Source organism: Monodon monoceros, unplaced genomic scaffold (genome assembly GCF_005190385.1).
Source record: "Monodon monoceros isolate NGI ecotype Baffin Bay Population unplaced genomic scaffold, NGI_Narwhal_1 Super_Scaffold_20, whole genome shotgun sequence".
NCBI classification, from domain to species: Eukaryota; Metazoa; Chordata; class Mammalia; order Artiodactyla; family Monodontidae; genus Monodon; species Monodon monoceros.
Window position 1 is genome coordinate 72,189,177 of NW_021703777.1, and position 25,526 is coordinate 72,214,702.

Below are 25,526 nucleotides of genomic sequence, written 5' to 3' on the forward strand. Positions count from 1 at the left end.
TTACCTTGGATGTATGGTGCTTCATTGAACAGTGACCTTTCAGGTTCATTAAGAAAGCTGGAGCCCCAGAGGATTTTTGAGCAACTTTTTTGTTGCCTGAGGGAACGACAGAATAGAAATGTGATGTAAATGTTTAGAAAGGGGATGATTTGCAAGGTTGTGAAAAAGCGAAGACCAGCTGCTGGAAGAAAATGCTTTTATATGATTTCAAAAGAGAGATACTTTTTTACTTTAAGTAAAATGTGGACCCTCAGACCTCCTAGTTTTTCTATAAATTGGCTTTTGTGTATTCACATTAAACCTTTTATTTGCTCCTGTTTAATGTATGAGCAAACGTTGAAAAGAGAGAGGAAAATGGGTCCCTTCTACAAAACTGCAACGGAAGCATTGGTTCTTTCAATTTTCTGTATAGAAATGTTTGCTCACTCTCTATGCTAAGTAGTTTAATCATGCCAGGCGTCTAATGACCAGTTTTCTTTTTTTTTTTCCAGCTGACTCAGGTGTAGACACTTTGGCAGTGTTTATGGCCAGCAGCGGAACGACAGACGTCACGAATCGGAATAGCCCAGCCACACCACCAAACACCCTTAATCTCCGTTCCTCCCACAATGAATTGTTGAACGCTGAAATCAAACACACAGAAACCAAGAACAGCACACCCCCCAAATGCAGGAAAAAATATGCACTAACTAACATCCAGGCGGCGATGGGCCTCTCGGATCCGGCCGCACAGCCCCTCCTGGGAAATGGCTCTGCCAACATCAAGCTGGTGAAAAATGGAGAGAACCAGCTCCGGAAGGCTGCGGAACAAGGGCAGCAGGACCCCAACAGAAACGTCAGCCCCACTGCAGTCATCAACATAACTTCTGAGAAGTTAGAGGGTAAAGAGCCCCACCCACGGGATTCCTCGGGCTGCGAGATTTTACCCTCCCAGCCCCGAAGAACCAAGAGCTTCCTGAATTACTATGCAGACCTGGAAACCTCAACCAGAGAACTCGAGCAGAATTTGGGAAACCAGCATGGGGCTGTGGAAGAGAAGGCCCAGCCAAGCCAGAGCCAGGCCTCCACCGTCGCTGGGAATGGCGACTTACTGCTGCAGAAACCAAACAGACCCCAGTTCAGCCCTGAAGATGGCCAGATAGCCACCGTATCATCCAGCCCGGAGACCAAGAAGGATCACCCTAAAACGGGGGCCAAAACTGACTGTGCACTCCACCGGATCCAGAACCTGGCACCGAGCGACGAGGAGTCCAGCTGGACAACCCTGTCCCAAGACAGTGCCTCCCCCAGCTCCGCAGATGAGACAGGTACCTGGGAAAGGTGTAGCCTACGGTGGCCACTTTCTTTTGGTGTTTTCCCTTATTGATGGAATTAATCTCTACACTGACCCCCTCCCCCAAATTTTCATCTGCAGGTAGAGAAGAACATGAGCCTCTTGGGGTAAAATTGGGCAATTTGTGTGAAAATATCATTAGATTCCTCAGCGGTTTATTTTGATTCATACGTAAGTTGTTTGTCCCGGGAAGCATTTTTGTAAAAGAAATAGCTCCCCAGTGTTAAGTACAGTAAAACATCACCTATTTAGCAACTATACTGCCAGTGGTTAGGTGAACTATTTCTATATACTATGTAGAAATGCTGGGTTTTGTTAAGGAAAATAATAAAAGGGAAACACTTGCCAGGGGCAAGATATAACCTGAAAAAGAGAACCAAGTATTTTAAAATTCTCTGGAAAAACTTTATTTATGCTCAAGCTGATGAAAAGTTTAAGGTTTAAAAAGTTGAAAGTCTATTCATTAAAGACATTTCCTTTTTGACCTTTACTGGGGAACATTTTATTAGCCTTGTTCAAGTGATATTTGAAAGTGAGAAAGTAGTGTTTCTTTTAACATATATTTAGAAGTTTTGGATTTTAACTAGTCTAGTTGAGACCAGTCTTTCCTAACTTTTGTCTATATTTTGTAACATCTTTGGATTTTTCAGAGGAGTGAAAATTGTCACAGAAATGAACAGGGTCCTAAAAATCAGCTACTTTTAATCTTATCTTCTCATAGCCCCTATTTTACTGATCATGAGGTTAAAAGACTGGAGAACTGTATTGTGTCTGAATTCACTGTAAACAAGCGTTCACAAAGGCTTATTTCTTTAACCTAACCCTGCCTCTGGTGGATCCCAGGGCTCTGTTAATGTGATACAGATGTAACAGATAGAACCACCAGGGAAGGAACTGACATTTTCCCCACCTATAAGGCAGAGAAATTACAAGGACTACAGATGGGAAAAGAGGAGAAAGTAAGACATTAACTTGTTTAAAAAAACAAAAAAAAAGTGGTTTTGAAGTGCCCTTTAAAACCAGAGTGCTTTAAATGATAGATTTCATCAGCCTCCTGTAGCTGGATATGGCAGTAGGGAGGTTGAGATGAGCCCATTTCATCTCAGAAATGCCTGGATCTGCACATTATTGGAATTGTAATTATGTATAGTAATGTCACTGAGTTCACAACTCTCTATTACTTTTCACATTTAGAGACTTCATATCCTGTAGCCGATGGACACTGTCACCTGCTAGTGTTTGAATCTATATAAATGGCTCCTTGAGTGTCTCACATTCAAACTCAACCTCGTGTGTTCAGCGCCCTCCACTGAGGCCACACTGTCTTCCCCACGTCGTGGCAGCCTTTCTGCTGCTCTTCCAGGCCCTGTGCTCCCTTTTGTAGCTATATTTTAAATTTTACTGAAAGGTATTAAGTAACAGTAAAGTCTCCTCGGTTCCTCACTCTGGCCCCCTTTTTTCCAGTGACAACCACTACTTTTTTTTTAGTTTTTTTTTTTTTCAGAAACCATTTTAGGCATGTACCCACATTTATAATAAATATTAAAATTTACCCAAATTTTATAATGATATTTTTAAAGAGTCCTTACCATTTAGAGATACATACTAAAATATTATAGTATAATATAATATATTATACTATAATATTGTATATGGGATTTTGCTCATAAGCTGATCCTTGTTAAAGGTGGGTACATAAGGGTTTATTATTCTGTTCTCTCTCATTTTGTATGTTTAAAAATTTCCACAGTAAAAATTAAAACAAGAAAAAATTGACACATTACATATTTTATAAATGCTTTGCTTTTTCCACCACAGTATATATTTTGCAAATCAGTTCATATCAGGATATAGCATTTTTCTACCTCAGGCTGAATTTAAGTATTAAGCATGCTGTTCCACCCTCTTCAAGCTCCATGATTTATTTAATGATTCCCTCGCTGCTGAGTGTTTAGGGTATTTCTATCCCTGGCGCCTTCACTTACTGAGTGCTGGTGTCAAAAAGGGCTGGTGGTGAGCACCAAGTTTATTTTTTATTTTATTTATTTATTTATTTGGCTGCATCAGGTCTTAGTTGCAGCATGCGGGACCTTTTGTTGTGGTGCACAGGCTTCTCTCTAGTTGTGGCGTGAGGGCTTCAGGGCGTGCGGGCTTAGTTGCCCCACGGCATGTGGGATCTTAGTTCCCAGACTAGGGATCGAACCCGCGTTCCCTGCATTGGAAGGCAGATTCTTAACCACTGGACCACCAGGGAAGTCCCAAGAGCACCAAGTTTAAACTGTACCTGTACACTGGCTTGGTCCACTGCCACTCTCTCCAGGGGGCCTTTCCAGGGTCCCCTCAGCTCACCACTCATTTGCTCGGTGTCCTGGTGTTACTTGCTGCTGGGGTTTCTCTACAGAACCCATTACAGGGCTTGGCATGTGATGTGAACTGGATTAGAGTTTTCTGACATGTTGAGAGGATACATTCATTTTTCATTCTTAAAGTCGCTTTTGAAGACCTTGAGTTTTAGAGTAAGGATGGCAGTATGGTGATGGCCCGTAATGGCTAGCTAAGGATAGACATTTTGAATCAGATGTGCTTGAAAAAGTGTATTAGCTGTGACCCAACTCTCTGAAGCTGTGAGATTGAGTTTTTTACAAATGCTAGAAGCTATCCCTTCAAAATCATCACTTCGGGATCTTTATTTCAGCTTAATGCAATGCCTCAGAATATTAACAATATTTGGGAATTCTTTTGGAATTTCCTTAGAGCCAGTTGTGAACTCCAACTGAAAAGACACCTCTTTACTTCATGATCACACAGATCACATAAATTAGCGAGTAAAATAAAATAATTGATTATTCAGCATTGGTATTTTTTTTGAGTTCATCTTTCCAGTGAAACATACTGTTAGTGTTCACAATGATCACAGTCAATTTTTTTTTTTTTTTGGCACACCATGTGGCACGTGGGATCTTAGTTCCCCGATCAGGGATCAAACCCATGCCCCCTCCATTGGGAGTGCGGAGTCTTAACCACTGGACTGCCAGGGAAGTCCCACAGTCAATTTAAATTAAACACTTCCAAAGGTGAAGTCATTATTATATATGTTTTATATAGTATATATGAGTTTTTATATATATATATATATGTAAAATAAACACAAAATACTAATTGTTGAAAGAAAAGAAATAAGTGCAAGTATTTTGTAAGATACTAGTATGCAGCACCATTTTACATATATACAAAGTGTACATACTTGCTTATTCACTGTGTGCGAAGCAAATATTCATCACAGTGGTGCATGTTGTATGACTAAATCTTGACCCAGTTATCGTAGACTGTGCTTTGGGGAGCCTGGAAAAATAAATAGACTCATTTCTACCTTAGGGGCACGCTTTCCAAGTTATAAGATATTTTTATAAAATGCTATTTATAAAATAAAATGCACTGCCCAGCCCAGAGATTGACCACTTTCTATTTCCCTTTCTTTCTGAATTGCCCAGGTCGGCATGTTAGTAACTTTCTTTGCACAGTCAATCATGTATATATGTTTCTCCTCTTTTCCTCCTATGTCGTCTGTCCTTTGAGAAGCAAGAGGTTATTAGAAGCGGGGGCTGGCGGGGAAGCATCAGCGGAATTACTGAGTTTCATAGGAATTTAGAAAAGTTCAAAAGAATGCTCTGACCTGGATTCTAAAAGAAAGTGTTGCATCATTTTGGTACTTGAAAGTGGGAACCTTAAGTCTGTTCAGGTTTTGCCAGAGATGCAGTCCCCTCAGTGGCCCCGGGTAAGCATGATGGCTCAGTTAAATATAGGTTGGTCAGGTTGTGTGTAGTCTTTCCATTAATCACCTGGTGTTTTATGTTTGCTTCATGAAAACTTTGGAAAGACACAACATTCTGATACTTACTACCAGGGTACCTAGTTTATACCAACAGGTAACTTAGGTTTAATTTGGGGCTTAATAAAATTGAAGATACAAAGTATGAAACTGGGTGGATCTTGTGGAATAGCCATTTCAAAATTAGGTTCATTACTAAAGTGTACAAAGGCAGAATATACACCGAGAAAATCAAATCTAGGTGGTGCAACAGTGGGCCCAATGCTGCATCAATTTATCATTGAGAGGATGGGCTCTAGAGTCAACTTCCTGAGTTCAAACCTCAGCTGGGTTCCATGTAGGCAATTTGCATAGCCTCTCAACTGTAAAATGGGAGTGCTAGTAGGGTTTTAGCATAGATCTGTTGTGAAGATTAAGTGAGAGCATCTTTGAAGAGCTCTTAGAACAGTGTCTGGCATATAGCAAGAGCTTAATAAATATTAGTGCTTATCATTATTAGTGATAATCATTATCCGTACAGCAGTGAGATAAAAGTTTACTTCTCTCTTAATTACGGATTACCTATATTTTGGGCTCTGATTTTATTACATACTAAAAAAATTTTTTTAATTGGAGTGTAGTTGCTTTACAGTGTTGTGTTAGTTTCTGCTGTACAGTGAAGTGAATCAGCTTTATGAATACATATATCCCCTTTTTTGGATTTCCGTCCCATTTAGGTCACCACAGAGCATTGAGTAGAGTTCCCTGTGCTATACAGCAGATTCTCATTAGTTATCTATTTTATACATAGTGGTGTATATATGTCAATCCCAGTCTCCAAATTCATCCCACCCCACCCCCCTTTCCACCCCTGGTCTGCATACGTTGGGCTCTGATTTTGGTTAGGACTTTCTGCATCTTCTAAGGGCAGGGATTGGTTTGTCTTCATCTTTATGCTGTCAGTGCCTGAAATATAGCAGGTAAACTTAGTAAATAAATAATGACTAATTGAATAGAAATGAAAGCTATCTACATATATCTCCAAATGGCCCTGATGTGTTGAGTAAATCGTTTAATATTATATTTTAATCAATGCCTGATTTTGATATTGGGTACATATTTTTAACTTAATTGATGATATTGCCTCACAGTGGAGGGGGGATACTGATTAACAAATTTCTGGGGAAGGCACAGTGAAATTCTGGGTGCCAGGTCTTGTTTGTGATACTCTCTCACACTCAGGTGGCCATGCTGGGACTTGAACCAAGATCTTTGGACCTAGCATCCAGCGCTTTTCCACTGTATCATAGTTCTGAGACCTAGGCTAGTGGCACCAGTGGCTGAATACATCAGACTTTATCCACTTCAACTAGATTATCCTGATAATCTGAAAGAGAGAAAATTATATTTTAGAGAACCTTTCCATTCCTGTAAACAATTGAGTTTTAGCTCAATTTTCATCTTCTCTGTGAAACCTTTCTAGACCCTCTGAGCTGTTGAAAGTCCTTTTTCTGTACCTCAAGGAAATATTTCCAATTCTCTGTTATCACATTCCTCTCAGCAGTTTGTAACCTTACTGGAAAGTTTTTGTTTAGACTTGGAGCTCCATGAAAGTAGGAGCTAAGTCTTCATTACGTGTGGATGTGAACCTCTTCACACAGTACGTAACACATAGTGACAGGCTCCATAAATGTTATCGGTTTGCTGGTTGGGTAGATAGAGCTGGACCACAAACATGCATACTTTGAGGTTTGCTACATCAGTACAGCTTTAGAAATAGAAAAGGTAAGCACAACTTGTATAAAATAATTGTTCAGAACACCTGGATACGGTGATTCTTATTTGTATTCTAGGCTCCAGGGAGGGACGAAGAGTTGGGGCCAGTAGTTCAGTGTGTCACAAACGTTCTTTGTGTTTGAGTTTTTAAGTCTACAAGTCAGAATAGCCAGGGTTAAGGAAAAGGACCATTTTGTTTTCACTTACCTTCACACTTTGCCTTGCATTGTAAGTTGAACCATGTTGCTCGAGAGTTTGAATCCTTTGCTGTCTTAAGTTGATTGGTTTCCAGCCTTGAGGCAAGCAAAGTGGAACTCTTTTGCAAGTTGGATAGCTGGTGAGGGCAAAAGCCAAGGCACAAACCTAATTATGTCAACACAATTGGCAGCACTAATTATTTCTGGCCTTAGCTAGCTTAAGAGTGTTAGAGCTTTGGATAAGTTTATATTATTAACTTTCCGAAACGTCTTCTAGATGTTCATTTTATGTGGAATGGATTTTGGTAATTTCAACCATAAATTACTTTTAAATTGCTTTTTGAAAGCTCCCATCCCTTTAAAAAAAAAATTCCAGGATATAGAAAAGACCCAGTGTTCAGCTGGTTTGTCCTGCTGAATTACTTTTAATCTTTCAAACACCCTTTAGTGATTCACTAGCCTTCTTGTCTTCTCTTCTCAGTTGAGCGTTCCCTGATGTGACAGGAGGAATTCAAGAAGACAGATGTGAGATGTTTCCAAAATAGCTTGGACACATAGTTCTGGGATGGATGGTGTGATTTCCAAATTAGATTTTAGTATCTCAGGAGTAAGATGTATAAAAAGATTTTTTATCTCACCTCATGAACTTAAGGAAGAAAATGATTTTGCTCAATTAATTATTTTTGGAAAGTTCTAGAAACAATTTATATTCAGTTGAATGATAGGATAGGTTTTGGTTGCCTTCCATTATAAAGTATTATACTAGGTACTTCAGGGTACACAAAAAAATGAATACAGTGCTATGAGTGGCAAAAGAAGTCTACCAGTCTAGTAGTGAACACAAGACCGTTGATATATTCAAGATGGAACCAGGAAGGAGCCATGAGATGGTGGAATGTTGTGGGGTAAGGAGAGCTTAGAGGAGGAAGAAACTTTGGGATATGGAAGCTCAGGCATCGAAGTTATCTGTGCTGGAAATTAAATAAGTTTTCAACAGATGAAGATGTGGGGAGATCATTGCCCTGCAGAGCTGTTAAAAAAGTAAGGAGTCCTGGGCTTCCCTGGTGGCGCAGTGGTAGAGAGTCCGGCTGCCGATGCAGGGGATACGGGTTCGTGCCCCTGTCCAGGAAGATCCCACGAGCCATGGCCACTGAGCCTGCGCGTCTGCAGCCTGTGCTCCGCAGCGGGAGAAGCCACAACAGTGAGAGGCCCGCGTACCGCAAAAAGAAAAAAAAAAAAAAAAAAAAGTAAGGAGTCCTTTTCTTTTTTTAAATTAATCACTGAAGAAGTGTAATTCATGATTTTTTTCCCCCACTCTTATGTCTGCTTTACTGACATCTTGAAATTAAAAATTTTAGAACCTAGTCTGGCAGGTTGCTTGGCTTCTGGGGAGAGGGAGTGGACAGAGAAAGAGAGTGGCTGCTTAGGAAATGACTGGTTGGAGTCCTCCAGTAGTCCTGCGTGAAGTGCTCCCAGAAGTGCCAGTGATGCCTCCTTGGAGGAGGGCATGTCGCCTCTAAGATTGTGACTCACTGGGATCACAGAGACAAAAATACTACCAGCCACTTTCAGAAATTTTCTAGTCAAATTTCATCATGAACATTCTGCCCTGACCCACTGTCCTCACAAAAGAACCTTAAGTTAATAAACTTAATGGTTTGTTCACCATTGCTTTGTTTTAATTCATCCATTCATTTTTTCATTTGTTAATTCATATATATGTACTCATGCCAATTATTTTTTTAATGTCTACTCTGGGGACTGTGCTAGGTGCCCCAGACATAGAATTAAATTAGAACCAGTCTGTGACCTCAGATAGCTCACCTACAGTTTCCTGTCTCCATGGAAGACGTCCCCACCATCTGAAATGCGTCCCTGGGTTCTTTGTCCCATTTCACATGGCATGCCTCAGGAAGTACGGAAAGATAAAGCCCATCCCCAGATCCTGGGTAGTGTAAGTTTACAAGCAAAGAAGAGAAGAAGGTGTTTAGCTGTTATATTAGTTTCTCAGGGCTGCTGCAACAAATTACCATACACTTTGTTTTAAGCCTTCCCTGGTGGCACAGTGGTTGAGAGCCCGCTTGCCAATGCAGGGCAAGTGGGTTCGAGCTCTGGGTTGGGAAGATCCCACATGCCACAGAGCAACTAAGCCCGTGTGCCACAGCTACTGAGCCCGCATGCTACAGTAACTGAAGCCAGCGTGCCTAGAGCCCATGCTCCACAACAAGAGAAGCCACCGCAATGAGAGGCCTGCCCACCGCAGTGGGCAGTGAAGAGTAGCCCCCGCTCGCCGTAACTAGGGAAAGCCCACGAGCTGCAGCGAAGACCCAGTGCAGCCAAAAATAAATAAATTAAATAAATAAATTTATTAAAAAAAAAAAACATACCATACAGGCTTAAGACAAAGAAATTTATTCTCGCAGTTCTGGAGGCTACAAGTTTGAAATCAAGTTATCAGCCTGCTTATTCACCCTCTAAAGGCTCTTTCCTTGCCTCTTCTAGGGTTCTGGTGGGTCCTGGCAATGCTTGGCATTCCTTGGCTTATAGCTGCATCACTGCAGTCTCTGCCTGTGTCTTCCCATGGCCTTCTTATAAGGACAACAGTCGTTGGATTTAGGGCCCACCCTAATCCACTGCGACCTCACCGTAACTAATTATATCTGCAAAGACCATGTTTCCAAATAAGATCACATCCTGAGGTTCTGAGTGGATATGAATTTTAGAGGAATACTGTTCAACCCAGTACAAGTATCTTCGTAGATAATTCCTTAATATCTGTAACACAGAGGAGATGTGAAAGGATATTTGCAGAAAAGTTATGTTTAAAGTTTTCGGGAAGGAAAGTTAAGACTTGGCAGATATTGTCAGAATTGACAAATGAATAGAGTGTGCTGCAGAGGACCTCAAGATAGTTTTGGTTGCCTTCACCCAAATTCTTCTATGAAGGAACTTAGTGTGGACCTGTTACTGGTGAATCTGAAACCATAAACCCAACTGAGATTGGGAATGAGTATGGGAAGGGCAGGAAAATGTGATAAAGACACTGTAAAGCTTCACATTTAGCAGTCTGCCTCGGTTCTGAACAGGATGGTTCAGGGAACTTGGCAATATGGCGATGGTGTTATTCCTTTGGATCAAAGCTTAAAAACAGACAGACAGGGATATTAGCAACAGCCATGCTTTTCTTACCTCTGTTTAAGAGACATTGCTTACCAAACATAGAGTATGTTCTTAGGAGCTATGCAGAATATAAAAGAAAAACTATGACCCTAACTTTAGGGCAATGCAAAGGCAATATGATGCCATGAAAGTTTCAGAGATCACAAATGCCCAGCGCTGGGGAGTGCACAGGAAGCCTGCAGACAGGTTTTGTCTAGCACATGATGTTTTGAATTAGATGCCAATGCTTAGAAATTGGGAGCTTTTACATAGAAATATGGGTTTCCCCTTTCTTTTCTAAATCCAGAAATCTCATAACACTGGGCTCAAATGCCATGGAGGCCCCAGTCAGTGGCAGCCCTTTAGATGGGTCCTGCCTTCTGGGGGTTCAAGGCATTAGGCCTGTGGATTCCTGCTCTAAGTGTCAGCCATCACACACACATGAAAGTATTATAGTAGAAAGAACTAGGCTTGGTTGGTCTTGCCTGTTACAGCTGCGTGCAACTGTAATGCTATATAGTAGCAGCATGCTTGCACCTGCAGACTTCTTTTTGTTTTGTTTTGTTTTTGTGTTTGTTTTGCGGTACGCGGGCCTCTCACTGTTGTGGCCTCTCCCGTTGCGGAGCACAGGCTCTGGACGCGCAGGCTCAGCGGCCATGGCTCACGGGCCCAGCTGCTCCGCGGCATGTGGGATCTTCCTGGACCGGGGCACGAACCCGTGTCCCCTGCATTGGCAGGCAGACTCTCAACCACTGCGCCACCTGGGAAGCCCCCTGCAGACTTCTTTTAATCATAGTCATCCTAGTCTCAGTCCCATGCCTTCTGGTAGAATTATAAAGTGTGACATGAACTGTTAAGCAAAACATGCTTGAAAATTCCAAAGACATCTTTAGATGACTTCTCAGAGTTCTCCATCTGTTAATCTGGTTAAAGGAGGGAAAACATTAGCTTTTCAAAAGCTAGGTTGTAGGTGGTTCATCAATTTTGTGCTTCAAGTCTGGCTCGGTTAATACACCCAGTTTGCTTCCATAAATGTGAGTGTAGTTACCAATTACCCTTATAATTTTTATATTGTGTTTCCCTTTCAGATCCCTTGGGTTCAAAGCAGTGAAATAAAATCTTCCTATTTGAACAGATTTGACTAGAAAATTGAATCATTTAACTATTAGAAAATCGTATGTGGTCAGCATTCCATGTGTAAGGGTTCAGAACGTGAGAAGATGGGATAACTCCAGCTCTAAAACATTGTTGTCAGTATCTAAGAGAGGAGGTGATATTTACTACTACGTGAGCTTTCCTTTTTTTCCCTTTTTGTTCTGCCTTCTATAGATTTACTCTTGAATATGATTGAGTTTAATCTTTGAAAGGATTCTTCTTTAATATCATTAAGGACATTGTTAGGTGATCATTCTTCTTCCTCAGCATAATTTGCAGAAGTCTTCATATAGTACTGTACTGAATTGGTACACCTAGGGTATTATAAAGGTAGATCTCCATCCTGTAAGTGGCTTGTTTAGGAAGCTGATTTTGGTCTGTTATTTTTTTGTTACCAGGACACTTTTTTTCTCATACACATGGTAGTGTACGTGAAGGTTAGGTATACAAGACGGCTGGCCCATAAAAGCCTACTTAGACATGTGAAATAGTAGAACTGTAGGACCTTTTCTCAGCATGTTCTAGAAGAAAAGGTGGTCATAGTTCTATGTGATTTTGTCAGAAAGTGGGAGAATGGAGATGACCCCCAACTCCAAACCATTGGGAAATGGTCTTGGGAGGTGTAGCAAAGGAAGTTCAAGGGCTGAGGGTGGTGAGTTAGATACCTGGTAATTGGAGGCCAGGGACACTTCTTTGTCATGGGCTTACTCCTCAGTTCCTACTTTTCTGTTTCTGCTCCAGGGATGTGTCCTTTGGGGGACCTTTGACCAACATTTCCTTTCATCCTTTGCTTCCTGTGGACAAAGAAGACATTCTGTGATCTCCTGCCCTTCCTTTCTTTCCCTGGAATAAGCATCAGCTTCTTCTCAGTGTTCCCTAGTGGCTTTCACCTTTTAGTCGATGTCTTGTCCCTCTGTCTCTTGTTTATTTTTCCTCCACATGCTATGGAATAAGAGCCCTGAGTCAGTGAATGGACTCTCTGTATAATGTATCAGAGAGAAGCATTTTCATCTCAGGTCCGTTGTATCTTCAATGTAGTTAAGCATTATTGGGTTGGTAAAGTCTAGACTGTTTATTTTTAGGACACTTTTTAGTAAGGGTGATAAGTTAACCTTAATCTACTCACATACTTTCAGCTGATGAATGTCTACTGAGTTCCTAGTATGTGCAAGGAACTGAGCTAGTTCTCTGGGCGATTCCAAGATGGAGGCAAAAGCTTTCATTCAAGGAACTCAGAGGCTCCTTCCTCAAGATTATTTTAAATCTCTGTCTTACCACTTTCTGGGCTTTAGAGTCAAACATTCTGACTCATCCCAGTTCCATCACTTTCTTAACCTCTGAGTCCCAAGTTTCTTATCTCTAAAGTGGGAATAATAATAGTACCGACCTTATAAAATTGTTACTTAAAGCCCTTGGTACAATAACTGGCTCACAGAAAGCATTTTTTGAAATGTTAACTGTCATTATATTCATTGTCTTATCTTTGCTATGAGATTGAAACCTTCTTCAGGGTGTAAGCTGTTTTGCCTTTGTTGTTGTTGTCTTTAATCCCCAGAAATGACTCCATTTGATGGGCACTCATGTTTGCGCGACTGATTAGCATAATAGGTAAACTGTATTATTTATACTAGGAGTGCAACAAATTAAAGGTAATAGTTTACCTTCAAGAAGTTCCCAATAATTAAGAGGATGCATAAATCCTCCGCTTCTCAAAGTTAACGTACAGGAAAATCTCCCGGGGGTCGTGTCGAAATGTAGATTGTGATTCAGTAGGTTTGGGCTAGGGCCTGAGATTCTGCATTTTTAGCAAGCTCTGTCATAACTCTGGTGCTTGACTGCACGCTGAGTGGTAACACCGGACTGTAAACCACAGGAGGAAGGGTCCAGTCTGTTTTATTCACTGCTTTATCCGGAGCACACAGGGTAAACAGTGCCTGGTTTATACTTGTGTTAAAAGAATAACATAAGCATACCTCAAAACATAAGTAGTTGGTACCGGCTAGATTTTTGCCAAGTATGCAGAACAGATCAGGGTCATAAAGTTCCGGATAAGGTATTTCTTGACCTGGAGGGCTCTTGTGATACAAGAAGAGGACAAAATTGAAAGACAGATGGGGTTTGGAGAAATAAAGAAGTAGTGGGCACACGGAACAAAGAAACTGGAAGAAATCAAAAGAAGAGTTTGCTCTAAGGTGCTGTTCTCAAACTTTTTGGTCTTGGGGACCTCTTTACACTTTCAAAAATTATTGAGAATTATTAATTAAAAATTAAATTAAAATTTTAATTAATAATTAAAAATTATTGAGACCCCAAAGGTCTTTGCTTATGTGGATTATATCTATAAGTGTTTATTTATTTAGAAATTAAAACAGGTATTTTTAAAAGTTACTTATTTAAAAAAGAATAAGAAACCCATTAATGTTAACAAAATAGGATGTTTTGTGAAGCACAACCATTTTTTCCCCAAAGCCAACAACAATTTATGAGAGAAGTGATCATTGTTTTATTTATTTGAAAATCTCTTTAGTGTATGGCTTAGTTGAAGGCATCTGGATTCTCTTATCTGCTTCTACCTTTAGTGTGTCTTAGTAAATTGTTTTGATTAAAGTAGATGGAGAAAATCCTTCCTACCTCTTACAGATATGTAGGCAGAAATAGCCTTTTCAGGCAATTATGGATTTTCTTTTTTTGATGTTACACCAAAACTTGGTGATTGGTAGTTTCTTAAAGGTTAGTTACAACGTAGAATCTGAAACCACAATAGTAAACTTTTTCGTCCTGTGTTGTATTAAAATCCATTGGTCTGTCATACATAATTTTGTAACATCATGCATTGGCAATTTGGAAAATGTTGGTTCAGTGAGTTATGAAGATCTTCCAAATGTTGACACATTTCATTATACAATGTAAAAACATTACATTTGTTAATCTTACCACTCATCTCATCAGAAAAGTCATTAATTATTGGGAAGCTGTCAAGCTCTCAGTGCTGGATACGGGTTCTTCCAAAATTCTGGTTTTTGCTTGAAGGCTCACATTTTGTCATTGGCAACAAATACTGTCAGTTGTTTTCCTTGAAGTGACAGGCTCACCTCATTTGTTTTGAGAAAATGCCTGCCTGGTACCCAAGTTCGAATAACCATAGTTTGTCTGTCAGTGGTTCTGTCAAGTAAAAAGAGTGCTGGTTCCACGTGCTTTTTCTTGAAACAACAATCATGCTTTTCTATGCAGCAGAAGTGCTCTATGCGTAATTACCTTAAAGAAGTGTATACGAGGGTCGAGATTTAATAAAATTAATAATTTTTACTCCTTCAACAAGGACATTCTTAGGTGAAACTGGCGTTGGTTTTAGTAGGAGTATGTAGTGTTAGGGAATGCAGTAATTACTAGTATAATTTGTGCCATTTTCTTGCTTTGTGCTGAGATGCCAGCAATTTTATATGTATTTTTTGCATCCTATCAGTTAAATGTCAACTCAGTGAAAAAGACTATAAACAACATCTTAGTATCATGAAAATAATTTTGACCTCAGAGATCCCCTGAAATCCCCTTGGGGAACTTATGCTCTCCATGAGAGGGTTAGTGCTTCCAGCAGTTTTGTTGGAGAGGAGAGTCTGTGAAGGATAATTGTGAGAGAGGTCAGATAGGTAGGTGGAGGCCAGATTGGAGAATGCTAACGCTTAATTGTGAACTTGCTTTTGTCAGCGAAACATGGCTGATGGTTATAAGAAAAGAAGTGCTATTTGCAGGGTGGAGTTTGAAGATGGTATATCTGACATTGGCGCCTAGAATATGTCAGAGGGTCAAATGAGGCAAGCAGTTATGAGAGTTTCACAGCAATCCATTTGAGACCATGAGGACTGGAGACTAGTAGCTTTACAAACAGAGCAGAGGTGGAAGAAAGGAATCTCTAGGATTTAGTGATAGATTAGATATGGGTGATGAGAGAGACAAGAGAATCAAAGATGTCAGATGTTCAGTTTGAAGACCAAGAAAATGCTGGTTTTCAGAAATAGTGAGGTTGGGAGGAGGAATTAGTTTTTGGAGAAGAATGCTGTTTTTGATTTTAGATGTATGAGTTTGTGACAATGTGGGAATAGCCAGGGGGTAATGTCCTGAAGTTAGAGTTGTGGCTCTACTTGGACATAATTCTTCCACTATGTCTAGGACTTTTATATATGTTCTTTTGGTGTGTCTAAGTATGTTTTAACCATACTTAGATTTAGAAGAGTGATAGGTTAAGGATGGAGTGGGAACATGGGTGTCCTAACCAAGTTGGGTGGTATTAGAGGGCTGCCACAAAAAAAAAAAAAAAGAGAGAGAGAGAAAGAAAGAAAGCAAGAAAGAAAGAAAAGAAAGAAAGAAACCACTGAAATAGTTAATGATGGTTTGAACCAGTCTGCTCTTTTTTCCCATTTTAAATATTAAACATGATTTAGCCATACTTCTAGAATAATGGCTAGCTATCTCATTCACTGGTGATTGAGCTGTTAAACAAAGGGGTGACCCATTCCATTTCTCTTATTTTTACTTCTCTGCAGTAAAGTTAAGGGGCCACAAGCATACTTTTCCACTCACAAGTTGACATTGAGGGTCTCTGCCAGGTAAGGCACCCAGCAGTCCTTACCTGAAGTGGTATTCGTGACCTTTCTAGCTGACAGGCTCTAAAAAGCAGATCTGTCTCTTAGGGATGGACTCATTAATCAAATTCATGAGACTGAAATACTACAGCAAAAATATCAGTTTAATTTCTGATGAGAATGATCATTCTTCCAGGCACTGGATTTCTTGACATTATACAATCAATGCATACTCTCAGTGCCAGTGTATTATTTCCTAATTAGAAATAATGATCACACGACCTGATTTGCCCTAAACTATATGACTAGGCATTCTTTCCCTCTAGACAACAGGAAACCCAGACATAAGCAGAAGTTTGCTTGGGTAACATGGTCTTAGCCAAAGGAGAGTCAGATGAAGCTCATGTTTAAATGGTATCAAACTGGAATGGCCTGATGTGTCCTGTGTTCCCTCCCTGTGGGATGATGCTACCATGGACCCAGAATCCTTGAATTGGCTAAGATGCTCTCTTGTTTGGAATTTGAGTTTGTGGTCTGCTTTTTCTAAGCTATCTAGGTTTCTGACATAGGGTCTGCTTTAGTCCGGGCTTGCACTTGTGTTTAAAGTGCCATGTTCCTTTTAGAGTCAGTACTGCTCTGGCCAAAATTTAACAAGAATTATAATTCTAATGAAAAACGTGTAAAAATACATTTCCTTTTAAAAAATCAATGCTTTGTTTTGTTTTTGGTAGAAGCAGGAGGTGTTCTTAATTGCTGTAGGCTCCAGAAATTAAACCACTGGAAGCCTTTTCTCTGGCTCTTGACCCTGAAATGGGATCTGTGACATCAGCTTTGATGCCACATAAAGATCGAATATTTAAAATCCCCGCTCTGTCATTACTTAATGGGTGATTGTGGTTGAGTCACTTAACATCATGCGTTTCCCCCTCCATAAAATGGGGTTCATAGTAGTACCTGGCTCATGGGTGATTGCAAGGATTAGGTGAAGTAAGGCCTGTGGAGCACTTGGCACAGTGCTGGATATGCGGTCAAAGAGGGACTAGGATCCTGTACACGAACAAACACAGAATGCTCTCAGATAAGCGCCGGAAGAGACGAAAATAGGCAGACAAGGATACGGTTCTTAATAAAGGCCTTGCAAGCGGAAGGCTGGCCTGCTTTCCGTCAGGCCCTACAGAGATTGGTTTGTGAGTCACTGCCCACGAGGATCAGCCTTAATTGAAAGGGTAGGGCGGAGGGGTGGGTCCTGAGAGTGGTGCAGTCCCCTGGGTCTGGGCATCAGGAGGTCTGGGTTCTGCCCTTGACACTCCCAGCCACAAGCCAGGGTTACGGGCACAGAATCCTGGTGTTTTTCCCCAGCCATCCCGTGCTCCTCATTGAACAATTTTTCCAAGTTTGGTTTACTCTTTTCCTCACTACTTATTCATGAGGCATCCCAGAATACTGTCCAGGAGATATTGAACATGTTGTTTAATTATTTCAGAAGAGGAATCTATAGCTGCTAAGATGAACTAAAAAGCTATGTTGATAACCAGTCAGACGAAGTATCATAGTTTTCATTCACAAAAAGGTGTTCTGAGTATTAGCTGCAGAAAGTGTTAGCAAAGATGCTTTATTTTTCATATCTTTTTACTTTGACAGCTTTCACTCAGTTACTATCAGTATGAGTTTGTGGTATGTGCATGTGTGGGAGAGAGACAGAGGCAGACAGAGACAGGATAAAACAAACGTTCTCTTGGTTGTAGAGTGCTGTCGCTGGTAGCGTTTATAACTTTCTAGTTATAAACTAGATGGTCTGAACATCCTGAACATTCTCATAGAAGATTCTTAAGAGAAGCCTCAGCCCCCCCTTGTGAAAGGGTAAGATGAGTAGAATCCTCAGCTAAAAAATACCTTCTGTTGTTCTGCAGATTCTAAAAGGAACCTAGAAAACTGAGGGATAAGCTAAATTAGGGAAGGAGAATTTTCAAAGCTGTAAATTTAAAAGCCCGTCTGTTTTGTGAAGGGGGTTAAAAAGTCTAGAGCGTATCTCTACATTTTGCTTCTCTCTCTGCTCATTTGCCAAAAACGAACAAACAAAATCATCTCACTTCAGACTCAGTGTCAACAAGCAGGAGAAAATTGCTGGAGTTCGAACTCTGTGTATATTTTTTTCTGTGTTCTTTGCGTATGTTTTAAAAAAAACATACTATATTATCCCTTCTATATTATCAACTCAAACACATGCCATACTTCATGTTTCCAAATATACTTTTTTTTTTTGGTAAAAAAAAATAAATGAACAGAATCATTTAGTATAAGTTATTCTGGACCACCATAATTTCATCTAAAGTGTTTTGAAGGTTATATTCTTACACTTAAGGAAAGAGCAGGTTAATATCAACAAGGATATGAATGTTTCAAAATGCATGACGTTCTCCAGGGGACTTTTTATCAATACCAGAAAGCAAAATAAGAAACCTAAAACTCAGAACCTAATTTAAAATGACAATAAATCTGTGCAATCAGCAGACTAAATCCTCCACCCTCCTCTCACTATTCAGAATTCTCCCTGCTTCTTTCTCTTTTTCCCCCACTTGCCTCTGTAGAGCATATAAACCCTATTTAAATCTTTATGAGCTGAATCTCAGAGTCTTTGCTTTCCTTGGCACAAGTGGAAGAGAAGATGCCATATACAGTTTGGAGTAACATGGTGAAACATAGTTTGAAAATGATGAATGTAGTTTGGGATGAAATAAATCACTATTTAATCTGCATTACTTTGCCCACATGGATGCACTTGGACCCACCACTCATTTCCTGCATGATGGCATATTTGGACTGGATTCCATCAAGGCGAAGCATTTCCCCCAAGAGCTTGCCATAGTTCTGTCAAGAGCCTTCTGGGAGTCTGGAAGGTTTGGAATGGTAGGCTAATGAAATGCTGAGCTATTTGCTGAGTTCCTTTTTCTTTTCTGTTTTTTCTGGTATAAAATGTGGTTATGGCACAAGTGCTTTCGTGAGAAATGATTAACTTTGGATGAATTTCACCACTTGTTTTTGGCACTTTCGTAGAATGAACACTTGTCTCAGGTTAGACACCTTGTACAGCTGGAATGTTCGCGTGATGCAACAAACTAGGCAAAGTCTGTCAGTTTTAGGTTAAGTATTATTTTATAAAACAGTTTTTAGAGTTGGGTAAATAACATGTGTATTTACTGGATTATGAAGGGAAAATGCATTCTGGGGGCATAGTGGAAAAAGAGTGGTATTTAGAGTCAGATATATCTAGGTTTCAAATCCCAGATCCGCTTCATTGTTCTGTGTCCTTGGGCAAGTTATTAGGCGTCTCTAAGCCTCAGTTTCTTCATTTGTAAAGTGGGTTGATATCACCTTCCTCATAAAGTTCCTGTGGTGATCAAATGAGCTAACAACATGTGGAAAGTGTATGTGCTAAAATATGTGCAAATTGTGTGTATATGTAAAGTATATTCCTGGCACATGGCAGGAGTCAATAAATATCTAGTTTCCTAAAATATTAGTATTGCTCATTGGTGATTCCTTTGATCTGGTGTTAACATTGGTCTAAGCTATTATTGTAGAGCCAGCAGAATGGAACTTGCACGAGAATAGATTTTATGGGTCTGGACCCTACTGCTTGCTCTGCCGAATGACTTTTATGTTGCTCAGGCTGCCTGTGTGCTGTAAGCTCCTCCTTCCCTGCCTGCCCTCCCCTGCCCCAGTCTGTAAGCCTGGCTCTGTTTAATGACGACATGTTTCAGGCCTGCCTTCTAAGATGGCATTAGGATCCGCATTTCTTTCTAGGAAATCTAGAAACAACTTGCAAATTTTTTTCATTGTCCTTTCTGATATTTGAATATACATCGTGATCATATGTATATGTGTTTATAAACCCCACACACTTGCAACATACTAGTACACTCTGTGCATAGATTCAACATACAAAAATAGAAATAAGTGGATATAATAACAATTAAGTATAAATAGAAGATATACTTTCTTCATAATCCCGGTGGACTATCTTGCACGTCTCCCATTTTTTAAAAAATTGTGATAAAACACACATAACACAAAATTTGCCATCTTAACCATTTTTAAGTGTACAGTTCAGTTACATTAAGTACGTTCATATTTTTATGTGACTGTCACTGCCACCCATCCTTAGAACTCTTGTAAAACTGAAACTCTATATCCATTAAATAATAACCCCCTCATCTCCCCTCCCCTCAGCCCCTGACAACCACCGTTCTACTTTCTGTCTCTATGATTTTAACTACTCTGGGTGCCTCATATAACTGGAAACATACAGTGTTTGTCTTTTGTGACTAGCTTATTTCACTTAGCATAATGTCCTCAAGGTTGAATCATGTCTAGCAAGTGTCAGAATGTCCTTCCTTTTTAAGGCTGGGTAATATTCCATCGTATGTGTATGCCATATATTGTTTATCCATTCATCTGTTGATGGACACTTGGGTTACTTCCATATTGTACCACTCCCACTTTTGAGACTATTGGTGTATTTTGAGACTATTGGGTTACTTCCACATTGTACCACTCCCACTTTTGAGACTATTGGGCTAAAGACCTATGGTAGGTAAGCGTAGGATGGGGAATAAGAAAAGATGCAGGGTTGTCCTTGGCTAAGGATTCAACCCTGTAGTTCTCACTCTGGCCTCCATTATAATCTCTTAGCTTTAAGAAATGATCTGTGCTGGGCTCTTCCCACCATGGACTCTGATTTCACTGGTCTGTGATGGTAACAGTATTTATTTAAAGCTCTGGTATCAGTATTTTTTAAAGCTCTCCAGATGATTCCACTGTGCAGGCAAGGTTGAGAATCGTTGATTAAACTTGCAGAAAGTTTCACTCTTGTAAAACGCCTTGACAGTACTCACTTTATGGCAGTGATAATTGCCACCATTTCTTGAATGCCTACAGTGTGTTCGTCTCTATCCAAGCCTGAGGGAATTTAATCTTCACCACAATCCTACCGGGAAGATCCCTCCCTCCCTCCCTCCCTCCTTCCTCTCCCTCCCTCCTCTCCCTCCCTCCCTTCCTCCCTTCTTTCCTTCCTTCCTTCCACTGAGGCTCAGAAAGCTGTAAGAATCATGACTTAAATTACATAGCTAAGCAACCATTCGATCAGGATTCACACCAAGGTCTGTCTCTTCGGATTGCATGTTCCCTTTCTTTTCTATCCTTTTCCTGAAAACGTGATTGAAAGTCAGATGTTTGAACAGGGAACACTAAGGGGAAAGGAGTCTGTTTCTGGAACACAGTAAGGGTCTGAAGTCCATCTTTGGGACCTCTTCTTTGACGATTGACATAGTTTTAGCATTTTGTATGTGTTCTTTCGTTTTCTTTCTTTTGCCCACTTGGACAGACAATCCACTGAAGATCTCTTTGAGGCCAGGATTTGCTCTTCCTGAATACCCAGTGATTATTATCTTTGTTGCTGTTGGATTAGAAAGTCTGGTTGCATGCTATTTAATCTATGAATGTGGCATCTGTAATAGCATCCCCTAGAGCAAACACATTCCCCTTCAGATGAAGCCCTGGTGACACAGTGATCACTCTAAAGCTCAGCATAACAGAGACCAGGATTCAGTGGGAGGTTTGATAATCTCTGTGATGCATGCAGTTCCGTAAGTCACTCTAAATTGTTTATGGGAGTAATTACAGGATAAATGAGACAAACAAGCATATTATCAAACAAAGTAAATATGTAGCTAGCTTGAACATCTGACACGTTTGGGATGGCTTTGGGAAAAAAAGGACTTTCTAGTCGACTCGGGAAATTAAAAACTCTTGCGTTTTATTGATTTCCACTAAGCTTATGTGCACGTTGTTTTTGTAAAAGCTAAGGGATGAAAGAAAAGCCATAATTTTTGGAAGCATAGATTTTAGATGCAGAGATTTTGGTTTTGCTTCCTGGAAATGAGCCCTTTCTGTAGAGAAACGTCCACCTCTGGAAGGCATATTTCAGGTACATCCTGGTGTGTCTCAGTGAGTAGGCGAGGGGAGAAAGCATCTTGTGTGAGCTGAGCTTGGCTTTCCTTCTGCCTCAGCCCCCTGAAAAGTGCAGCAAGAGGCAAGGCATAATGGATACCTGCCTTCTTTGAGAGTCCAAGCAGGTAATAATGGTAACCTGACTGTTAATCCCGTGCAGCAGTAAATGAGGTATTAAAGGAGGCTACGTTACCAACCTCCTCTTTCTTCTCTGTATCACTGAAAAATCCATTTGTTTCTCACCCACTATATAAACATTGAAAAATCAGAAGACTTTGGACAGCAGAAGAACACTTCATTTATTTAGCATTCATTACAGTAATATTAATTGTATGTGTCCCATGTCCTAGCCCCTGGCATTTATAAACAAAAGGGTGGATTTGGGGGAGGGTGGGAATTAAGCTTTAGTCATTTGCATTCGAGTATAGTGGGTATTGAAATAAGGGCTTTCAGCACAAGTACAATGGGAATAACACACTTGGATCAGATCTGGTTCTGCAGCTGTTGGGATTGTGTGTGTAGGTATAATATGGCTCTGAAATTCTTGTCAGAATTGGATTTGAATCATCCTTGGGGCACAGTCACTTAGTCATGGTAACCATTTGTTTCTCGCCCACTGTATGAACAGCCTGTTCACATCCATTATCTCATTCAATTCATAAAATATTCCTGGATATAATTATTTCCATTTTTTTAGACATGGAAACTGAGGTTTGGAGAGATTGACTTTTGTCTGATGAATGCTGTTTGAGTGTAAAATCTCATTTTAATGTAGTGAAAGACCACAGAATCTTGGAATTTGAAGGGACTTTAGATTTTATCCACTCTAATTGCCTTCTAATTCCCTTCTGTTCCATCCTAAAGAGATGGTCATTAAGCACATGCTTAGGACGAATAAATAAATTTATTTATTTTTGGCTGCGTTGGGTCTTCTTTGCTGTGCGCGGGCTTTCTCTAGTTGCGGCGAGCCGGGGCTACTCTTCATTGCGGTGTGCAACCTTCTCATTGTGGTGGCTTCTCTTGTTGTGGAGCACGGGCTCTAGGCGCGTGGGCTTCAGCAGTTGTGGCTCTTGGGCTCTAGAGTGCAGGCTCAGTAGTTGTGGTGCACGGGCTTAGTTTCTCCGCAGCATGTGGGATCTTCCTGGACCAGGGCTCGAACCCGTCTCTCCTGCATTGGCAGGCAGATACTTAACCACTGCTCCACCAGGGAAGCCATCCACTAGGTTCTTGGAGAGATGCTCTATAGCTCACAGAATCATTCTTTTTTCTTTCTTTCTTTCCTTTTTTTTTTGAAGTATAGTTGATTTACAATGTTGTGTTAGTTTCTGGTGTACAGCAAAGTGATTCAGATACATATATATGTGTGTGTGTGTATAGATATCTCCTTTTTCAGATTCCTTTCCATTATAGGTTATTATAAGATACTGAATATAGTTCCCTATGCTATACAGTAGGTCCTTGTTGTTTATCATCTGTTTTATATAATGTAATGTGTATCTGTTAATTCCAAATTGCTAATTTATCCCCCCTTCACCTATGATAACCATAAGTTTGTTTTCTATGTCTGTGAGTCTGTTGGTTTTGTAAATAAAGTCATTGTTATCATTTTTTTAGATTCCACATGTATGTGATATCGTATATTTGTCTTTCTCTGTCTGACTTACTTTACTTAATATGATAATCTCTAGGTCCATCCATGTTGCTGCAAATGACATTGTTTCATTCTTTTTTATGGCTGAATAATATTCCATTGTGCGCACACACGTGCACACACACACACACGCACATCTTCTTTATCCATTCCACTGTCGATGGACATTTAGGTTGCTTCCATGTGTTGGCTATTGTGAATAGTACTGCTGTGAACTTTGGGGTGCATGTTATCTTTTCAAATTAGAGTTTTTGTCTTTTCTGGATATATACCCAAGAGTAGGAGTGCTGGATCATAGGGTAACTATTTTTAGTTTTTAAAGGAACCTCCATACGGTTTTTCATAGTGGCTGCACAAATTTACCTTCCCACCAACAGTGTAGGAGGGTTCCCTTTTCTCCACACCCTCTCCAGCATTTATTATTTGTAGACTTTTGGATTGATGGCCATTCTGACTGGTGTGAGATGATACCTCATTGTAATTTTGATTTGCATTTCTCTAATAATTAGGTTATTTTTTCATTTTGTTTATGGTTTCCTTTGTTGTGTAAAAACTTATGAGTTTGATTAGGTCCCATTTGTTTATTTTTGCTTTCATTCCTTTTGCCTTGGGAGACTCACAGAATCATTCTCCATAACGAGTTCTAGAACCAGGAGCCTTCATTAACATGGTGATACATATCTACTTGCCAAAGTTCTTCAACTTTTTCCATTTTGTGCTCACCAGCCAGAAACACCATGAGAATTCTCATGCCCTAGTTACAAATTGTACACACCGACACTATGTTTAGTCCTTCATTTTGAGAAATGATGACTATATAATTTTAAATATATTTCAAAGAATTAGTCATTGGATTTGAATGTAAGATCTAAAAAAAAGTCCTGTGAAATATATCCCTTAGGGTACAAATCATTACCTGAAGTGAACAGGAACAGTAAAATAAAGAACTGGTTCAGTGTAATTTGTAATCAAACCGTCAAAGCTTCCTGCTGATTATTTTATAACTTTAGATTAAGAAATTTGCTGAACTGAGGAAGAAAACAACTTTTTACAATTACATTGCCAAGTTCTGAAGTATGTTTTGTGCCTGACAAATTCAAAATTGACCTTTTAAACTTTGACAGCAAGTCAAATGTCCACGTAATAAAAAGGATAAATTTATTACTCTTTTGATATATATACTCGGCATCTTATTATTTAACATTGAGCTTTTCTCTTCAAGTCAGCATACTGGCAAGCTGTGGAAAAGAGTTAAAATTTTTACCTGATAATTCTCTTAAGAGTAGTAATTTCTTAACAGACGCTAATTTAATTTTACTCCTATATTGCACACAAAAAGTTTTCTTGGTCATTTTGGCTGATGTGATTTTTGGCTTTGCTGTAAATTATTGATTATGGTTAAAAAGGGGGGGGGACTTTCTGATGCGAACAGCACTCTCTTTAATAGCCTTTCCCAAAAATCAATTTCTACCATTCCTGTTTTGCTCCTGTGAAGTTTAATGAGAACCTTGGGAAGAATTGTGTCTCCTAAATCTGTCTTTATTATTTTTCATTATTTCCTCCTTTCTCCCCTCCATGTCTATCCAAACAATTTGCAGTGAAGATCTTCTTTTTGAGTGGTTTCTTTTGTGCTCGTAAGAGGAATGTGTATATGAGGAGTTTTTGCTGTTTAGGTGACTACCTAGTATCAATCGTGGGTGATGGATCAATGTAGTAGATTCATGGTCCAGATGCCCTGTTTCTTGATCTCATCTCTTGAAGGGAATAAGTCAGATCACTCATCAGTGTCTTTCAAACTGGAAGCAGCTCAGTGGTGAATGCACTTTTCTTAGTTGCTGTGTTCCCAGCCCATCCAGAC

General features: G+C 39.9%; 1 protein-coding gene across 24 annotated transcripts in view; it reads left to right on the plus strand.

The window, feature by feature from the left end:
* Positions 1 to 25,526, plus strand: part of APBB2 (amyloid beta precursor protein binding family B member 2) — a 374,271-nt gene that overhangs the window by 186,083 nt on the left and 162,662 nt on the right. For 19 of the 24 annotated variants that reach the window (XM_029235015.1, XM_029235014.1, XM_029235019.1 and 16 more), the window contains one exon: positions 492 to 1,307. The exons of 4 other annotated variants lie outside the window; for them this stretch is intronic. In XM_029235015.1, coding sequence (XP_029090848.1) covers positions 492 to 1,307 — 816 coding nt within the window. Of the gene's footprint in view, positions 1 to 491; positions 1,308 to 21,453; positions 21,654 to 25,526 lie in introns of those variants that run through there. One more of the 24 variants, XM_029235035.1, reaches the window with a different exon arrangement.